Source organism: Callithrix jacchus, chromosome 10 (genome assembly GCF_049354715.1).
Source record: "Callithrix jacchus isolate 240 chromosome 10, calJac240_pri, whole genome shotgun sequence".
In the NCBI taxonomy this organism is placed as follows: domain Eukaryota; kingdom Metazoa; phylum Chordata; class Mammalia; order Primates; family Cebidae; genus Callithrix; species Callithrix jacchus.
In genome coordinates this window covers 13828766-13844210 of record NC_133511.1, presented here as the reverse complement: position 1 = coordinate 13844210, position 15445 = coordinate 13828766, and the positions used below count along the sequence as shown (strand labels likewise).

The 15445-nt window shown below is 49.2% G+C and overlaps 1 protein-coding gene across 1 annotated transcript in view; it reads right to left on the bottom strand.

The window, feature by feature from the left end:
- The window catches only part of ZBTB16 (zinc finger and BTB domain containing 16), a 200585-nt gene that overhangs the window by 94290 nt on the left and 90850 nt on the right, over nt 1-15445 (bottom strand). The window contains exon 3 of the mRNA XM_002754425.6: nt 9372-9469. Coding sequence (XP_002754471.1) covers nt 9372-9469 — 98 coding nt within the window. The remainder of the gene's footprint in view (nt 1-9371; nt 9470-15445) is intronic.

The following is a 15445-nucleotide window of genomic DNA, read 5'->3' as shown; positions in this document are numbered from 1 at the left end:
TATGGAACATAGACCTGAGGCCTGTGAGCCCAGATGTCCCACGCTCTGAAGGTCCCCAGAGCTGGGCAGATGTCACCCTCCTATCCTCAGCCCTGAGCCACCCCACTCAGTAGTTCCAAGTGGGGCCCCTCAACAGCAACCTCTCACGTGTTCACCAAGGCCTGAAGCTTCAGGCCTCTCCCTGGCACTGGCCCCTTCCCTGGGAGGGGCTCTAACACTTGGTATTTATAATCCTTTTCTGAGAGATGGCACCCAAAACTGAGTACGCATCAGGCCCCACCAAACCCAGGTCTTCCCTAGTTGTACAAACACTTTTATAACATGACCTTCACGTATTTGACAAATACTATCAGTGCACAATACTCCTATGCACCAGGCACGCTGCCAGGGCATGAATGTGTGAGGGCGGCTGCTGAGTCCTGCACTCAGGTGCCCAGTACAGGCCCAGGCGAGCGCAGCACCACCAAAGTCCAATAAGGACCTTGCAAAGCCTAACCCTGCGCAACCACTTGCCCGTCCTCAACACAACTGGGGTTTTGAGGGAACATCCAGGGACCTAGGAAAAGCAGGGTCCAAGCCAGAAAAGCCCCACTCTGGTCCCTGAGAGGCAAGGGATAGAGCACATGAGGTTCTAGGTGCTGGGAGTACTCTAGGAACACTGGCTCAGGAGTCCTTCCCTTTGGGGAGACCTCTGGGCCAGAGTGACATTTTGCTTTCCACTCCAACCACTGCCCAGCTTCCAAGCTAAAAAAAACTTTGAGGTAGTGGGTTAGGGGAGGGAGACAGAGACAGAGAAAGAGACAGACAGAGAAGAGACCAACCAAGACAGATGGAGACAAAGACAGATGAAGACATAGGAAGGAAGACAGAAAATACAAGAAGGAAGTCAAGAAAAGGCTGAGGCACAAAGGACAGGGGCAAAGAGATGAAGTGAGATGAAAGAAGACGGGGGAGAAATAGAAGGAGAAGAGAAGAGCAAGGCTGAGAAATCAATACCTGCCACCACAGAGACCTCGACGGGAGCACTGAGAGTAAGCGCTGAGGCCCAAAGCGGGGTGGGGCCTCTCGGACACAGCCTGACATGCAGAGACCCAGGCCCAACCTGATTACAGGGCTAGAGAACGCGGCTGAGGGCAGGAGAAAACAAGGCAAGGCCTCCTAAGAACCGTTCTGGCAGGGTGCATGTCTGGGAAGCCGAGGGCAGACAAAAAGGCCCTGGAAATCAGAGATGGCACCGCCACTATCGGGTTGATCCCATGTAAATATCCTTCCAATAACCCCTTATCTATTCATCCTCAGACAAAAACAAGGGCTAGCCAGGCAGCCCGGAATGTAGGAAGGATGGAAGGAGCAAAGAGGAGGAAAAGGAGACCAGGAGAATAAACATCAGACAGACAGATGTCCCAGCATCCATCCCTCCAGGGCACCATTCATTTCCTAATAAGAGCGTCATCCTTGAGCTGTGCAAAATCATGTGGTGGCATGAGAGAGGGTATGTGTGGAAGAAACCACCCTATGCTGAGATAGAAAAATCATCGAGAGAGAGAGAGAAGGAAGAAGGTTATTACATAATTTCCACTTTCTTCCCTCCACCCTCAAAGTAATGTTCTATCTGACAGGCTCCTCTCTGAGGGGGGGAAAATGACAAATCCAATCCAAAATTCAACAGCCTGTGTTCTGTTCAGACAGCACACAGTGTACTGTACAGCCCATAAAACTCCAAACAGCCTCCAGACACTGCCGCAATCGTCCTCCATCAAAACACTTTGTCTTGCATACAAAAATAAGATACAGCGCTGAACAGAATACAAAATCAGCCCATTACAGTACAGGGAGACTGCTACTTAGCAACGAGGGGGCTCTAAAGCCTCCATGCTCTACAGGAAGCAAAATCTGTCGAGCCTGTTGGGCAAATGATAAACATTAGCAGTATTAAAAAACACAAAAGCCATGTAAATGGATAGACATAATGTGGAAACGAATTTATAGAATAAATTGGGATGGGGGATTTGCGGGGTGGGAGAAGAGGCTGGGATCCAGAGGGGTAGATGGAACGAGCTTCCCCAACCCCTGCTAAGGCACCATATGGAGATGGAGACATGTGTATTTGGGGGCAGGGACATGTGAACCCCCTCTTCACACAGGGGCTGTAGGTGAAGGGGTGGGAGAGAAGCGGTGAAAACGCTGTTTACAACCATGACCTGCCATGAACTTTCCCAACTTTCTCCGTTCTCCTGGCCTGACTAGGGCTGGAAGACCCAGGCATGCATATCCTCAGCACGAAGCGGGCACTTATGTGGGGCACTTATCTGCCCTGGGGCTAGCATCACACCCAGAACCATCACGGAACCTGATACTGCTGTAAACAAAATCCCTGGCCAAAAAACAGAAACCAAAAACAACCCAGACAACAAAACCCAAAACACCCCATCTGGGCTGGAAAATCAGTATATTTCATCAGGTAAAGGGGAAAAATACTCTGGCTGTGAATCAGCAGCAGGGTTTCGGATCTCAGCCAAAACAGGAGCTAAAAAGCAAAACCATATTCTTCTGGTCTCAGTTTAGGCTCTTGAGGCAGAATGCGAGAAGGGGCGGGGGCGGAGGTGAGGGGGGACTGAGGATGGGTTGGGGGGAGAGTAAAAGGGGAGAGGAAAGAAATGTATTTTTCATCAGCCAGTGTATAATTTATAAACAGCATTAAACAGTTTTTGTTTTCTTTCTCCTCTCTCCCGTGTACGGGCTTGGACGGCAGTCAAGCCTGCATTAATTTCTGCTTTGGGTACAGTGTGTTCTTGGAGACGCATCTGCAAGCGATCATAAACGCGCTGGAATGCTGGCAGAACATCCAGACCTGCCGGCAGGCCAGTGACGACACCACTCTGGGAAAAAGTTCGGGAAGGAAGCCAAATTCAGAGTAGGGAGAGAGAGAAAGAGAAGTGTGTTCAAGAGCGAGCTGGAGGAAAGCGGCTCCCTTCACCCTTTCCACTCTCTGCATCTACATCACCCATGCGGACTGAAGGGAGGGCAGCCTGGCCTCTGAGCCACCCCCATCTAATCTTCTCCATTTCCTTGACCTGAAAACCAAAGGTGCCCCGCATAAGGCATGTGGACAGAGTGGAGAAACCTGAGCAAAGTTTCTTCCTGGTGACCTCCCGGGTTTGCCCTGATGGTAGGAAGCTAACCAGAAGGGAAAGCTGGTACTGACTGGAGAGGGGGCAGAGGGTGCATGGAGTGACTATGGGCTCTCACAAGCCTGGGCAGCCCCCAGTCTCCTGCCCTGAACAGATACCCAATCTGGGAGGAGAGAGGTGAACGTGAGGAGAGGCAAGGTGAGGGGAAGCCATCTTTGGACCCAAAGGCACCTCTCCAATCATCAAGGTGGGGACCACCTCACAGCATCTCCACCCAGTTACACGGAATCTTCTGGCTACCTTTCTCCCCTACCTTCTCTGTCTTGGAGAAGAAACTGAAACCCATAGCTCAGTGCTCCAAAAAAGAAAAAAATAAATAAAACACAACAAGGACAACCCACAGATCTTTGCCATCTTGTAATGTTTTTTTTCTTTCTTCCATCCGACCATGGCAGAGGAAAGCAGAAGAGATCCAATCTGGTGGACCCCTCCAGCCCTTTTCCCTGCCAGAAGGATGACCGAGGTCCCAGGTGATATGCCCCAGTCACTCCATGCTGCTGCTGAAATCAGAAACTCTATCAGCCAAAGCCCTCATTCTTTTCCCCATGGCTCTGACTCTGGGGAAGAGCCCCAACGCAGGAACACTTCTCAATAGCCAGGCTCACAGTGCCTGACAAGAGTAAGAGAGAAGTGGGAGGATGGGGCCTGCCACCTGGCAGAATGGGGCCACATGGCCCTAACCAGTGCAGAAGGCACAGGCCTTTCTACACTCCAGCCACACCCCAACATAGACGGCCGGTCTTCATGTTCTCCAAGGGGCTTTACTCAGCTTGTATTCTAGCCTTGTCTATATCAAAAAGCCCAACAGTCCTTCTATTCCAGGCACAAAAATATGTCACCCTACTATGCCTTCAGTGGCTCTCCAGTGTGTCAGGGACAATGCAGATCATTTTGTCACTCCTTCCAGTTTTACCCCATCCATCTCTTCTAGACCCTGCCCTCTCCTCTCTCCCCGCAGGCCCAGCCTACGCTCACGGGTTACACCACCCAGCTCCATAGGTGGCTTGGGCTTCCCCAAACTGAGACCTTTCAAAATGCCATTCTGTTATCCTCTGGCGCAAAACTCCCTTTTACTCCGAATTTCTCCGAGAATTCTTGGCATGCTGCACACACTACCATCTTGTGTGATGACTGTATAGTCATACTGATCTCCCTCTTTAGACTTAAGCTCCTTGAGGGCAGGCATGCGGGTAGCAGTCTTCACTGTTAAGAGCACAGAGCCTGACACACAATTCGTGCTTATTAAATATCCCCTAGCTCCAAAAATGAATGACACTCCCAGAATAGGAACAGGCCACATAAATACTCAACCCCTAAGCATATGCAGCCAAGTCAGAAATAGGGGCAAGCGGTTCTAGGCGAGCTCGCTTATGAACCACCAGGACACTAAGTCAAGCTGTGGGAAATACTACCTAATGGGAAACCTTACACTGGCCAATCTCAGAACCAACTTGAGTCGCTGCATGTGTCTGTGGTCTCTGCATGGACATCTCAGAGCTGGGAATCACTTCTCATGTTACAACAGAGAGTGCCAAAGGGACAGTGGATCCACAGATGCTTCAAGTCAGATCCCCACGAGGGGTAAGGTAGCAGAGGGTGAGGAGGGAGGTTTCGGAGTCTTGCTGGGACACAGGAAGGGGAGGGGCCACAGTCCTACACCCGAGCTTCACCCTCCACCAGGGACAGCTTTGCAAAGCCTTGGAGGCTATCTCTCTTCCCACCCCAAGCCTCTTCCCAACACTCAAGCCTTTCTGACAGCCCCAAAACCACCTCTGAGAACGCAGGGCCTGGCCAGATCATCTCATTAGTTCATGAGTTAAGTTACTGTGGATTAATTTAAACTTATTGGGATCATCAGGTATATCTCATAAACACTTGATTAGTTAACACAACAAACTGAAATTAAAACTTCAATTAAACCAAAATTCACTACTACCATTTAGGGTCTTTAAAAAAAAAAAAAAACCCTAAAAACAAAGTATGGGAGAGAGAAAAAGGGAAGGCACTGTCTCTCAGAAGGGTCTCCTATACGGCAAACTTCTAATTAAACAAATTGTCAATTTCAACACAATGAATACTGATTTAGGAGTGTAAATTTAGTATTCTAGTCACTGAAAATAAGACCTGCACTGTCAATCTCCTACAGGCTGATTCCATCTGATAGGGAAATGAGGAGGAGAGGAGGAAGACAGCGAGAGAAAGGAGGAAAAACGGCAAAGGAAGAACAAGCTGGAGTGCTGTCGCCCTTTCAGAAATGACATCTCCGCCGAATTTAATGCAGCCTATTCTCGAGCATCGGAGAAACGCTTTTCTTGCCTCCTCCTTCACCCCACCCCAACCAGATTAGAAAAAAAAAAAAATTAATCGTGTATGATGACAAACTTGGCTCAGCACTCACTGTACATACTGTACCCACAAGTCTGGCTCCCAGCCAGGCCTGGCCTGGAGCCAGAACTACAATAACAAACACAGGCGATGCTAGCCAAGAGGGGGTGGGGCAGCACGCAGAGCTAGCCAGGAAGTGAGCGCTGTTCAGCTCCACTGAGCAGAAGAAAACAGCAGGAATGTGCTGGTGCAAGGGCGGCAGCATCTGGGGGCAACCACGACCCCTACCCAGATCCTGGACTCGGTCCTCTGCAGTCTGCCCCTTTTGAAAAAAAAAAAAAAAAACATGCCCCCCAGCGTTCTGGAGTGACTACTGTTCTTCCAGGCTGTAGGCTGCTTCAGCCCTTGGTCATCATCTGTAAAATGGGTCCACTCTACAGACCTGGTGCCCCCATTCTCACTGTCAGCTTTCTTCACGGAGTCTTCATAATAGAGCAGCAGGAAAACCTCTCATCATCTAATTCAGTGTCTCTTCTAGAACATCACCTAGCTCTGTTTTCAGGCATCTGGCAGTAGGCATCAGAACATGTAAACCACTACTGGAATCTGTAAGCAGACTCAGAGCTACCAGCCCAGCCCAGCCCTCTGACCCCAACTCCCTCAACAAGACCAGGTCACTCCAGAGGCCCCCAGGGCCTGTTTAACAGGGGCCAAACCATTCAGGAAGTGGTCTAGCCTCACGAAGCCCCTTGTGCTATTTTATTTTTAAGGCCTCTCAGCACGAGGGTGAGGAGTATAACAGACAACAGAAAGAAAAAAAAAGAATAGAAATATCAGACTGTGGGTCGTGAGCTATCTGCAAGGGTGGATTAAAACACTACTATGACTCATCGCACCTGCCTAATCATCAAATCATTCTTTCCAAGGGCACTGGCAAGTGACTAGCAGAGGGACGAATCATTTGACACAATCAGCCTTCAGTGCCCAGTTAAGAAAGGCGTAGAAAGAAAAAACTAGAAAAACAGGACCCAACTCCCAAAGCCTCTGGAGCAGCCATATGAGATCAGGGGATGTGGAAGCGGCAACTCAGGTGCGACCAAAGTCAGCTTCCCCAGGGAACCACCAGCTCCAGATGGGGGTTGCGCAAAGTCACACTCTTGTCTGAACTGGGGACGCCCACCTGACATGAGTATGCAAGCGGTCCTTTCCTCTCTGCAGCTGCTCCCACCAGCCCCACCAATGCTGCTGATGTGTGATTCACAGCAGAGACAGTGGCTAACTCACACTTGGTCACACTGCCTAAAAGAGGGATACGATATGAGCCACGGGGCTCCTGGCTGACTCCCTGCCCTCCCCCCACTGCCCTGCACAAGGAGTCCTTGGGACATAAACAGTCCCTGTCACAGGAAGGCCTCGTCTGGAGAGTGGAGTTTCCTAGAGTCGTTCATCAGCCTCCCAGGCTGCATCATTCACTCAGCAAATACTTCTTGGCTCCAATAATGTGCCAGGCAGTGTGCTGGACATGATGGGGACAGGATCTGCCCCATTACATGTGAGGCACGGTGGTGCCTCACAGCTTCTCTAAGATAGCGTTAAATATTTTCATTTTACAAATGAGGATACTGAGGATGTAAGAGTTTATGGTTCTTGCCCCAGATCACAACAGCAGTAGGTAGGTGCCCAGGTTCCTTCCACCAGGTAACCTCGCTTCCCATTAGGGGAGATAAGACAAGTCCATAAATAACCATAACACAAAAGACACATTGCCCACAACGATAGCTTCAAATAAATAAATACGGACACAGAGAAGCACAATTGCTTCTGGCTAGAGGTGGGGAATAGCTGGGGTTGGCATCATGGAAGGGACCTTGGAAGATCTGGGAAGATGGAAGATAGGTTATTCCAAGTAGACAGAATGGGGTGAACAAAGCCACCGAACTCAGAAAGCAATGAGCCCATAAAGCAAACCAAGAAAATGAGTCTGGCCAGAACCCTGGACTCAAAGAAAGAGCAATAAGAAAAGATGCTTACTAGGGCTGAGAGGGCAAGGAGGCTTCGCCAACAGGCTAGAGGTGCACTGCCCCAAAAGTGCCCAGCACCACCCAGGGGTCTAGGGCAGGAAGCAAAACAAGTGGCAGCCCCACACTTTGCAGTAAGGCAGTGGTGAGCTAAAGCAGAAAAGAATGAGGACCAAGAAAGTAAGAGAGGGGTAGCCAACCTGGTGGGCAGACAGTTCATGAAACCTACCACATCCTGAACCTTAAATAGCATACAAAGTTGCAGGGAAGCACAAAGATACAAGGTGTAAGTCATTAAAACAGAAGAAAACGTGTACGTGAGTGCCAAGCAGATGCGGATGCAGGAATGCCTGGACTCAGGGTGCTGGACCGACGCGAGACAAGCGGGCAGGAGGAGGATGACTGGGTGGAGCCAGAGGCAAAGTGGGGAGGGCCCCCAGGAAGGAGGACCAGAATGCACGAAGACATGGGGACAGCAGACACGCCAAGACAGGCAGCTGCCAGCTACCTGGTGTGGACAGACCCCTGTGCCTGGAAGAGAGAAGAAAGGGAAATGAGAAGGAGTTAGGACACTTTAGGAAGGGCCATGAGAACCGGATGGGCCCTGCAGCAAGGCAGTGGTGAGCTGCAGCAGAAGAGGTGACCGAGGAGCACTTCCACGACTGTACTGACGATGGGCTGCGGGGAGAGAGGGTGCAAACACCCAGGGAGGCAGGGAATGAGTGTAGGGGGACATGCCCTCGGGGCAACAGGCTCAGAAACAAGAATGAGGGAGGAAGGTGCAAGCAGAAACCACTGACATTGATTAAATGCCAACTGTAGGCCAGGGGCTTACTATAGATGCCTTCAACATATATTCTGTCACCTAATCCTCCAAAACATTATATAAGTTAACAACACCCGCACTTGACAGATGCAGAAACTGAGGTTCAGAAGATGAATGTAGCTAAGGTCACAGAGCACATATCACAAACAGGATTTGAACCTTTGTCTGCCCAATCCCAAAGCCTATTTCACAAACACCAAACTGCCTGGCGGGCCAGTTTCTGGAGCCAATATGGGGAAAGGAGAAGCAGGCCTTGGCCTACATGAGGAGAAAGCAAAACCAAATGAAAGAACAGTCCTCTTCCTCTCCCCTAAAAAGTGACTCCAAGGTTGGAAGGCAAGAGAATGAAAGGGAAGAGAATACGAGCCTGGCAAAGGAGAGTTGAGGCCTCTACAGCTAAAGTCAGGTGACCTAAGCCTCAACGCCATCAGACCTGCTACCTTCCCTCCACCAAGAACACCCGGGCATGCCAAATGTCAGCTGCTTCTCCCCATTCCACACCTCATGGGGCAGAGCAACTGTGCCCAAACATAAGCAAAATTACCAGCAGTCACACAGCCGACCTTGCTAGAATTGGATAAAATTAACTTGCAAAAGACAGCACGCTATAACTAGCTTTGTGTTCCAACCTTTCCATATCTATTTAATTAAAGGCTCCTGTATAATGTGAACCCAATAGTCAGATTCATTAGATGGTGAGAACCTAATTCCACAATTGTTTCGCTAATGAAACTGCAGTCTACTTTGGAAGGTAGATCACATGGGGCACTGCTGGCCAGTGATGCCTGGGAAACCCTTGAGAGCTTGAAGGTGGGTTCATCCGGGGTGGCCCCGCCATCAGGATGGATCTTCTGTGTCAGGAGCCTGGAGGGAGAGTCCAGGGAACAAGATGGACCAGGGCCCCAGCTGGCAGTGGGGACATGCAGGCCACAGCAGGCTCTGAGTAGGGGCGAAGGCAGACAGGAGGTGGTTGCCTGTACCTGAACGGGCCACTGAGGCGACCTTGCCTACCTGAATGAGCCAGTAAGTGCATTCTCAGCCGCAAACTATCCAGGAACCGCTTCCCGCAGAGCTCGCACCCGTACGTCTTCATCCCACTGTGCAGCTTCCTGTAAGGGAAAGGAAAAGAGAGGTTGCTGCTGCTCTGGCTGGAAAGGAGGCAGGGCCATCTCCTACCTGGGTGCTTGGCAACCATCCCTGTGGCAGGTGACAGGTGGAAGGGAGCAGGAGGGCATCAATGGAAACACATCCCTGGATCCTCAGACAGTATAAATCTCGCCCTCTGCCCAGGGACTACTGCCTGTGAAGGACCCATTCTTGGTCTTGTGCACAGGCTTTACCACTGGCACGCGGACCAAGAAAATAAATCAGATCCAATTCCAGAAGGAGGAAGGATGAAACACCCAGGACAGTCAGGCAGACATAATGCTCACTGTCAAACCAGCACAGACCTCATAGGAGGCCCCGAGCCTCTGCTCACCTCTGTACAGCACTGCCGTCCCCGTGTGGAGGCTGTGCACAAGCCTGTTGGACCCAGGAGGGCCACACCTGTATCTCTTCTCTCTCCTAGCTCTAACTCCCATCACAGTGACTGGCATGAAGCAGGCTCTGAATAAGCCTATGAATAAACTAATGGCCTTACAGACACAAGATGCTTCTTTCTCTGGCATCCAGATGTTCTTAGGACTGCAGTGACCCACCCCAACATGCACACCTTTCCCCTAAAGCCTGGCTTGAGAAGTGTCTTCTCTCGTCTTGCCCCAGCAAGAAGCAGAGTTTCAAGAAACCAGGTAATATCATTCTATAAATGTAGGGTGGTCATAGTCATTTGTGGCTCTAAACACACATTCTCTCATTTTGCCATCACTATGATTCTATGAGGTGGGCTGGGACCATGTTATCACCCTGGGGAAGACCGAGGTTCCAGTAACAACTGGTCACAGGCCCAACCTGCAGCAGTGCTCCCATCCCAACTCCCAATGTGGGGCCTCTCCCACCAGACCCCTGGCTCAGTCATGAGCTAGCTTGGGAGCTGGTGAGAGGCAGGGAGCCGAGCACTGGGGAAAGGCTCCAAGCTGCCGCCCACCCACACTCCTGTTGTCAAGCCCATACATGCTATTGCTGGATCCAGGAGCCAGCCTCCACCTCCGCCCCAGTCTCTGCACCATCCCTACAACTTCCCCAGGGGCCTTGGCCCTCAGGACAGGGCAGGCATGACAGCCAGAAGCAGGATCTGTGGGAAGTGGAGCAGGTAGAAGGGAAAACAAGGCCTTCTATCTACATCAGAATGTTGACGTGTTAAGACCACAGTAAAAGGGTGGAGAGCTGGTACTGATCACAGATAAAACTGCAGGTGGGGAGAGGGAGTATTACACACTCAAGCTGGCAGCATCTAGATGGTGGCAAAACCGAGCCACCCACTGCCACCACCGTCCAAGTCCCAGAATGAGAACCCAGCAGTGTGTCAAGACCATGTGGGGCACCCAGGTGAGCCTCCTTAGTGTCAGTTGATGGGCTCCCACAGCATTCGGACCAGCATTTGGTGTCGACTGTCCGCAGCCTTCTGATAGGGATCACACACAGTTCTCCCGGCAAAACTCTTTCTCAATCACGTTGTTTTGTTTGCTTGCTTTCCCTTTCCCCACTTGCCAAAGACAAACGATTTCTCAATCACAAATACACACACACACACACCCTTATCTATGACACTGTAAGGGTACCCGCCCCCCCGGATGTTCTCTTGCTCCTTGCCATGCTGATCCACCCAAATTGAGAAATATTAACAGTACAAAACATTTTAACTGAACATTCTTAACTCTAAATATATTTCACAATGTTGGGCACTGGGACCTGTCCTAATAGCATTTTGGACGAAGTATCTTTTAAACTATGTACCTAGTATGTGAGCACATGCAAACACACAGGATAGTGGGCTGTTCCTGTCACTTGCCCAGGGATGAGAGACAGTTGCTTTTCTAGGAGACGTACTATAGAGTGGCAAAGGCTCTATCCACAAGGGCTTCAGCAGGTGAACTTCTCACACACAATCATGGTAAAGTCTGGTGGATAGCAACATAGGGTTTCAATTGATTTTCATCCTTTTCTTCGAAGGAGATTTGTTAGCTCCCGGTGTGCCCACTTCTCAGGGGTGGCTGCCAAGAGCAACAGGACGAATACCCATTTGGATTTGTTTTCCAAAAGGACACTAGAGTGACTGATCTTCAGAGCTGGGAGCCACCACCAGGCTAACTCCCATGTGGTGCTCCCATCTCTTCTCTCTGAGGGTTCTAGATCAAATCCCTCGCCATGATAAGCACTCTTGGTTTGGGTAACACCCTTGCCTTTTCTCTAGGGAGGAATGGATTTGCCTGGCATTGGTGGAAGTGGCTTATCTTGGCCAACTGGATCGGCTTGGTGTGAAAGGTGACAGGCACTTGCCCTTTTACTACGGAGGTGGCAGGGCACAGAGAAGAATACTCAGCCAGCAGCCAGATGACCTGTATCCTCCACCTGACTCGGCCATTAAACTTGGACAAGTCATGCTATCACAATCTCTCTGCATTTCACCACCTATAAAGTGACGTAGATCACATCTAATATTTACAATAGAGACAAAATTATCATTCCAAAGTCTTACCCATATCCTTTTACGTGGCCTCTAAGGCGGTCCTCGAAGGAGCACTATTATTCTCCCTGAGCCACGTCCCACTCATTACTGGGCACTGTGAGGTCCTCTGACACCGAGGCAGCCAGGCTAGGATCGTCCAAGCACACCTCCAGACCCAATCCCAGCAATCTAGTTATTTAAGACCTAATCCATGTGGCCCGAGTTTTCTCCTTTTCTCACTTGCTATTTATCTTTCAATGAAAGAAACTTCCAGAAATTACCAACAGAGTCATCCTCGGAATGACTCTGTTGTCATGCGTTTCTTCGCCTTCAGAGACCCTATCCTGGCTATTCCTTGGGGTAAGGTCACTGCCCTGCAACTGATCCACCAACTCAGTGCCCCACACAGGTTACCAGAGATGAATATGGTATCCATGTGATTCCACATGAAGTACAAGGGCAAGGTCTTCCCTCACTGGCAGAGAGACCTGGGCAAAGAACAGCAAGTTCATTAGAGAAAAAGGGAACAACCTCACAGGCCTGGGTGTTCAACAGAGCCCAGCACTGGTTTGCTCACATCTCTAATTCTTGTTCATATACCAAAGGAAGAATGTGGAAAAGTGAAGGCTTCTCCTAATTCAAAGAAAATAATGGTGGAGAATTTCAATGCAGATCTGGCTTCAGAGAGACCTGGCTATCGGCAGACTCTCCATGGCACAGTCTGCAGAACAGCCAATGTGGAAATAGAATTCCAACTGGTTCCCGGAGCAAAAGTGCAAATTCGTGTGAACTCACAGTCTATTCCCTCTTTAGACCACAACCTCCCACCACCACCATCACCACATTATGCAACTGCAAAGCATTTAGATCAAAATGGAAATTCTATCCACCTCCTTCTTCCTTACCACACACACTCACATTTTCCCAATCCAGTCCTATCTTTTCATAAGGTCTAATTGCACGTGGCCATCTGAGATTGTCAGCCTCCACTGTGACAGGAAAGGAAGACATCTGGGGACATTTTTGCACCTTTCTGTATACTGCTTTAGTTGGTGGTAGACTTTTCACACTTTCCTCTGAGAAGAAGCCACCTTGCTGAACACCATTTTGAAAGTAACCCAGTTCTAGAATGTCCCACACATCTCCATCCTACACTCAATGGAGATTCCATTGCCCCTATATGCTTCAGGTCCTCAATCTCCATTCCTGGGGAACAGACTCAAGTTCTCCACAACTCTTAGTGGCTCATTAGGTAAACTCACCTTGCATGTAACAGATTTTTACTTAGGTCCAAAAAGACAAAGAACACATTAACCTCTAACAAGTTTCTGTTTTCTCAAGAAAGCTGAATCATTATGAGAAATTCAAGCTAAACAAAACTGAACCTTTTAACAAGTAACTGAAGAGCTCATTACTTCTCACTGGTTTTCAACCACACAACTCTCACTAGTAAAACCAAGCTAGCAAGATACAAGCTCATCATTTGAACCATTTCTGTGCTACTGAGAGTCTGAAAACCTGTAAAGATTTCATCTGGTTTTATAGTGTAAATCCCATAATGGCAGAGATCAGGCCTATACTTCCTTCCCTCATAAGGCTTCATTCAAAAGGGACTGGTCAAGGATGCTGTAGAAATCCCTGTGTAAATTGGCATCTATGGCACTCCTTTGCTCATCCTAACAATATTCTAAGTACAATGACCTCACTGGTGGCTTCCAATTCAAAACTGGATCCTGTCCTGTGGCTCCTGAAGTCCATACAAGGAAGACAAATGGCTACTGCATAGAGGCATGAAGTCTTAGCTTTAGTCCAACCTGTCATCTTCAGGATAAGCCTTTATCAACCTAGAATAAATGGTAGGAAGGAGACACCCAAGCCATACTCCATCCTCCCTACTCTCAGCTTCCAGAGAGAGCTGACCACAACAGCTGAGCCCTAAGGGGGCATCCACCATGTCTACTCTCCACAGGGTAAGCTCAGCCCGCTTCCATCGCATGCAGCCAGGGACCAAGGGGAGAAGGCTATGAGAAGAACCCACTGCACTAGGAGGTGTCAAGGGGAAAAGCCCAGCAGCCCTGGCTGGCTGAGAGAGAGGAGTTCACATCCGAGCACTGCCAATGCCACATTTCTTCCCAGGTTCCTGAGCCCAGGGGAAAAGGCTCAAGCTGGAGCAGACCAACAGGCAGGGAAGGTTTAGAGAGAATCCTCAGTTCCAATAAGTCAAGGGTTGAAATTGTCTAACCTATGAGTTTTACTCAACAGACCACCACAGGGAACTAGGACCTGTAATTGGGAAAAATGAATGGGAGGGTTCCACAGCTGGAATACCCACTGCTCTCTCCCACCTTTGAATGAGGAAAAATAAAGTGGGAAATCTATCCTGTAAGGGCATTTATAAGATAATGTTGTCCTTGTTTTCAGCATAACTGATCTATCCTCTGAAACAACACTTGGACCACCAGATCAATGCAGTACATAAGTACATATGTCCTTCCAACTCACCCTATGGTAGGTCTGAGGTCTTTCCACATGCAAAAGTCACCCCAATGCTTTGGGTTTTTGCTTTCTGATCCTATAACCATCAGTTTGACCTTCTCAGTGCTTCAAAGGGGTACTCAATAGATGGAAGCAGATGGGAGATTCTGTAAGATCCAAACCATGACCTAAACTATCCTCTCCTCTCCAAAAAGTCTACCACCTCCATGAGAACCAACACTCTCCAAGATCATCGACTTACCCAGCCACCATGCAAACTTCCTGGTCCTCTCGAGCAGGACCTGGGAAGTTGGTGCTGACATGCGGCCTTGGGCCCCATGTGAGGACAGCATAAGGTAGGTCGCTTGATGGAGCTCTGCCAATGCTCTCAGCCTCAAAAGCAACCGACTCTATTGTGAGGTTGCTCAGTGATAACAGACCCTCACCATAGCCTCATTCACCTTTCCAAGTAGATACAGAATTGAGCAAAGGAAAAGCTTATGTACTTTAGTAATAGTCTCACTCTTCCTCCTTAGACATTTAAGTAAAAAACACACTTTCAACATCTATTTCCCTTTAATTCAAGTGACAAAGAAAAAGTGTAACAGTCAATGGCATTCTGTGCTCTCATTTTAAGAGGAAGAGATGAATGAAAAGTTGGGAACTATCAGTACCTCCTCCCCAAAGCCAACTTCCATGGAGACTGCAGAGTGTTTCCATATTCAGTCCATTCTCCTGTGCTTTCCTTTTTTAAAAAAATTGTTTTTAATAGAGACAAGGTCTTGCTATGAGACCCAGGCTGGTCTTGAACTCCTGGGCTCAAGTGATCCTCCCACCTCGGCCTTCCAAAGTGCTGAGATTACAGGCGTGAGCCACTATACCCTGCCTAATTCTCCTCGTTGTTCTATGTGTCTTTTTGTGAGAAAGGAATACTCTGGACAGAGCCTGTTCTACTAGTGGACTCCACCCTAAGCCAAAACATGCTATTCACAGGGCATCAGGG